At 34.5% G+C, this 3,199-nt stretch overlaps 1 protein-coding gene across 1 annotated transcript; it reads right to left on the bottom strand.

Annotated features, from left to right (window-relative positions):
- Positions 1 to 599: 599 nt before the first annotated feature.
- Positions 600 to 1,574, bottom strand: LOC110288364 (olfactory receptor 4K15-like). The gene has a single exon (XM_021154728.1). The coding sequence runs from the start codon at positions 1,563 to 1,565 to the stop codon at positions 600 to 602; it is 966 nt and encodes a 321-aa protein (XP_021010387.1). The 5' UTR covers positions 1,566 to 1,574.
- Between the last annotated feature and the right edge of the window lie 1,625 nt (positions 1,575 to 3,199).

Genomic DNA, 3,199 nt, shown 5'->3' with positions numbered 1-3,199 from the left:
ACTTGTTGTGATTGATCTCCATTTAATTAGATTCCTGTTATAAAAAACACCTCCAAATATTACAGAGCCTAATACTAAATAGTAAACCCTATGTAGTGACCATTAAATGCAAAATACTATAAAGAAATGTTAAGTTTGGGTCAGCACATGGTGTTCTCAAAAAGTTGTTTTATATATAATGAACATAGAACTAGAAAAGCAATAATCTCCTTCTGTTTTAAACTCTTGGTTTTGTAAAATGAATTCCTTTCATTACAAAGAAGAAATTTACTTGATAGATTGAATATAAAATTTATTTTCAAACCTTAGAAGGAAAAATGCATTTACATTTCAATAAATGCCATAGTTGCATTAATTTAAAAGACAACCTTTTATTTTAAAATCATCTAAATTTTTAAAATAAAAACAGAACAGCAAAGAACAAAATTAACTGAAATAATAGTAAATATCACGAAATGTGTTCACCTTATTAACATTGTTGTAATTGTAAATTGCTCCACATGTTAAATAATTACCTTTAGATATAAAATGAATTCTGTTTTGGAAGTATATTAAGGGTTGACAAAAAATGCTGTCAATAATGTAACTTTATTTATTTTTTACAGAAAAAGAACATTTCTTACCAGTTCAGAAACCTGCCTAGGTTTTAGACAGCAACCCTTCAGCTTTGACATAGCTGTTTTCACCTCTTTGTTTCTCAGAGTGTAGATAAGTGGGTTTAAAATGGGTGTGAAGATGGTATAGAACACAGCAAGGACTTTGTCAACTGAATAGCCATTAAAGGGCCATGCATAGATAAAAATGCATGGTCCAAAGAATAGTACAACTACAGTGATGTGAGCAGTTAGGGTGGATCGGGCCTTGGCCATGCTAGCAGAGGAACGATTCCTAACAGTAATTAGAACCACAGTGTAGGAGATGACCAAGAAGACAAATGTACTCAGTGTGAGAACGCCACTGTCTGCAACTATTAGTAAGCTGACAAAATAAGTGTCTGTGCAAGCAAGCTTGGTCACCAGTGGTAGATCACAGAAAAAAATGTCCACCTGGTTAGGACCACAAAATGGCAAGTTAACAGTGAATGCCAACTGGCTCATTGTATGGATGAAACCCAAAAACCAGGGGATGATGACCAGATTGATACAGACACAGCGACTCATGATTGTCATGTAGTGGAGAGGCTTGCATATTGCAACATAGCGATCATAGGCCATGGATACTAGAAGTACCATCTCACCACCACCAAATAGATGCATAAAGAAAATTTGAGCCAAGCAGGCTTCAAAGGATATAGTTTTTCGTTCAACCAGAAAGTCAGCAAGCATTTTGGGGGTAGCAAAAGAGGCTACACACATATCTACAAAAGATAAGTTTGCAAGCAGGAAGTACATGGGGGTGTGAAGTCGTGAGTCTGAAATCACTGTGAGGATGATGAGGAAGTTGCCCAACAGTGTTGCTAGGTACAGCAGTGAAAATATGAGAAACAGGAAAGGCTGGAGCTCCTTTGAACTAGACAGACCCAACAGCACAAACTCTGTCACACGAGAGTAATTTCTTTCATTCATTGACTTTGGAAGAGAGTTGCCTTCAGTTATCTGAATGGAAACAGAATAGAAATGAATCAGTTAAATAAGTTTAGCTTGCCTTTTCAATCACAGTTCAGCTCTCAACAGCTATACTTTCTATATTTCTGTACATGGAGTTTCTTGAGTTATTCAGATTACATAATTTATGCTATAAAACATAATATGTATTTAGCTATATAAAGCCTTATTCAGGGAATGCTAGTACATTGTGTTGAGATGCCCAACTCTACTCATCTTTGAACGGAGGTATGGAAAGGGTACTGGGTCCTGGTAGCTCTGTTGCTTGATGTGCTCAATGACTCTATTCACTCGCGAAAATGTACTGAAGTGTAAACTTCTTGTTTTGTCCTTGGATAAGCATGTTATATGTTTATGAAATTTATGACCACAATGCAAAACAGCTCTGGATTCATGTAAATTTGGGAAATTTAGAAGATACAGAACTTCATAGAAGTTTTTTCACTTCCACTCACTTCTTTATGAAGTTTCTCCTCATTAAAAAACTTATATATTGATGCTAACCTTTTTCAAACACTGGCAGTAGTGTTAATCACTACAGAAAATTCACACACATACACACACACAAGCTTTGAACTAGTAAATGTGTACTCTAGGAATTTATACTGTGAGATTGAACTTTGTCATTACACAGTTACTATGCCATATTTTATCTCAACTTATTCCTTCTTCTATAGCTTGCAGCCATATATAGAAATACGAAAATTAGGAAGTAATCTACAAAGGAATATATACAGAGAGACTACCTCAATTTGAAAACACTTTATATCTAAAAAATGTCTTTAAAGGTGTCATTTTATTTTTTCTAGCAAATGTAAACATCAATCAATCCTTAGATGATAACTCCTCACTTCCTCATTTCTGCTTGAGTTTCACTCGGTAGTTTGCACATAGGGCTGTAAATGTTGAATAATCTTAATTATCTTTCAGTACAAAATTCAAAGTATACTTTTGAATTTCACATCTCCATTATGTCAGAAACCCAGCAAGAAACTAATTTAGTTTTTTATTGTGTAATCCACTGAAACAAATGCATGAAGAAACTCAGAAATGATTAAGAAGAATAGAGTTTTGAAGAAGAATATATTCTGTGAAAAACACATCATAGAAGAACTTTGATTTGAGAAAGTACCACATTTTTTTTCTGAACTTTTTACCATTATCTTAATTTTTAGAATTCACAGCTCTTAGACTCCTATCACACAGGATCTTTACAGACAGGAAAGACAGTAATACAGGTAGAAGCACTTTGCTGGATTTTATATGTACCCCATAAGGAACAGTAAGACGGAAAGAAGCAGCAGCAGCTTTTTAGGGCAATCTGACAGAAGTATCTGTAAGGAGAGAATTCCAAATAGAACATGCAACCTAATCGTGTTAATTGATCAAAGCAGAAACTGGTCCCTAATTGCTCCTAAGGGTCTCCTGTAGTATTGATTTCTTCCCTTGTCAGTGGCTTCTGGGACTTTGAAAAGAGTAAAAAACTTTGGGAAAATCTAGAACCACATTTCTTAATGTCTGAAATGAAAGCTCTAGGAATATGAATTCTAACTATATTTTCCATATAAGCCTGTTCTAATTTCCCTACTTTAAAT

Source organism: Mus caroli, unplaced genomic scaffold, assembly GCF_900094665.2.
Source record: "Mus caroli unplaced genomic scaffold, CAROLI_EIJ_v1.1 scaffold_20694_1, whole genome shotgun sequence".
Lineage (NCBI taxonomy): Eukaryota > Metazoa > Chordata > Mammalia > Rodentia > Muridae > Mus > Mus caroli.
This window is presented reverse-complemented; position numbering and strand designations above follow the sequence as displayed.

What these genes read in the sequence shown, in the direction of transcription:
- LOC110288364 (XM_021154728.1), bottom strand. Translation starts at nt 1,565, where the DNA reads ATGAATGAAAGAAATTACTCTCGTGTGACAGAGTTTGTGCTGTTGGGT.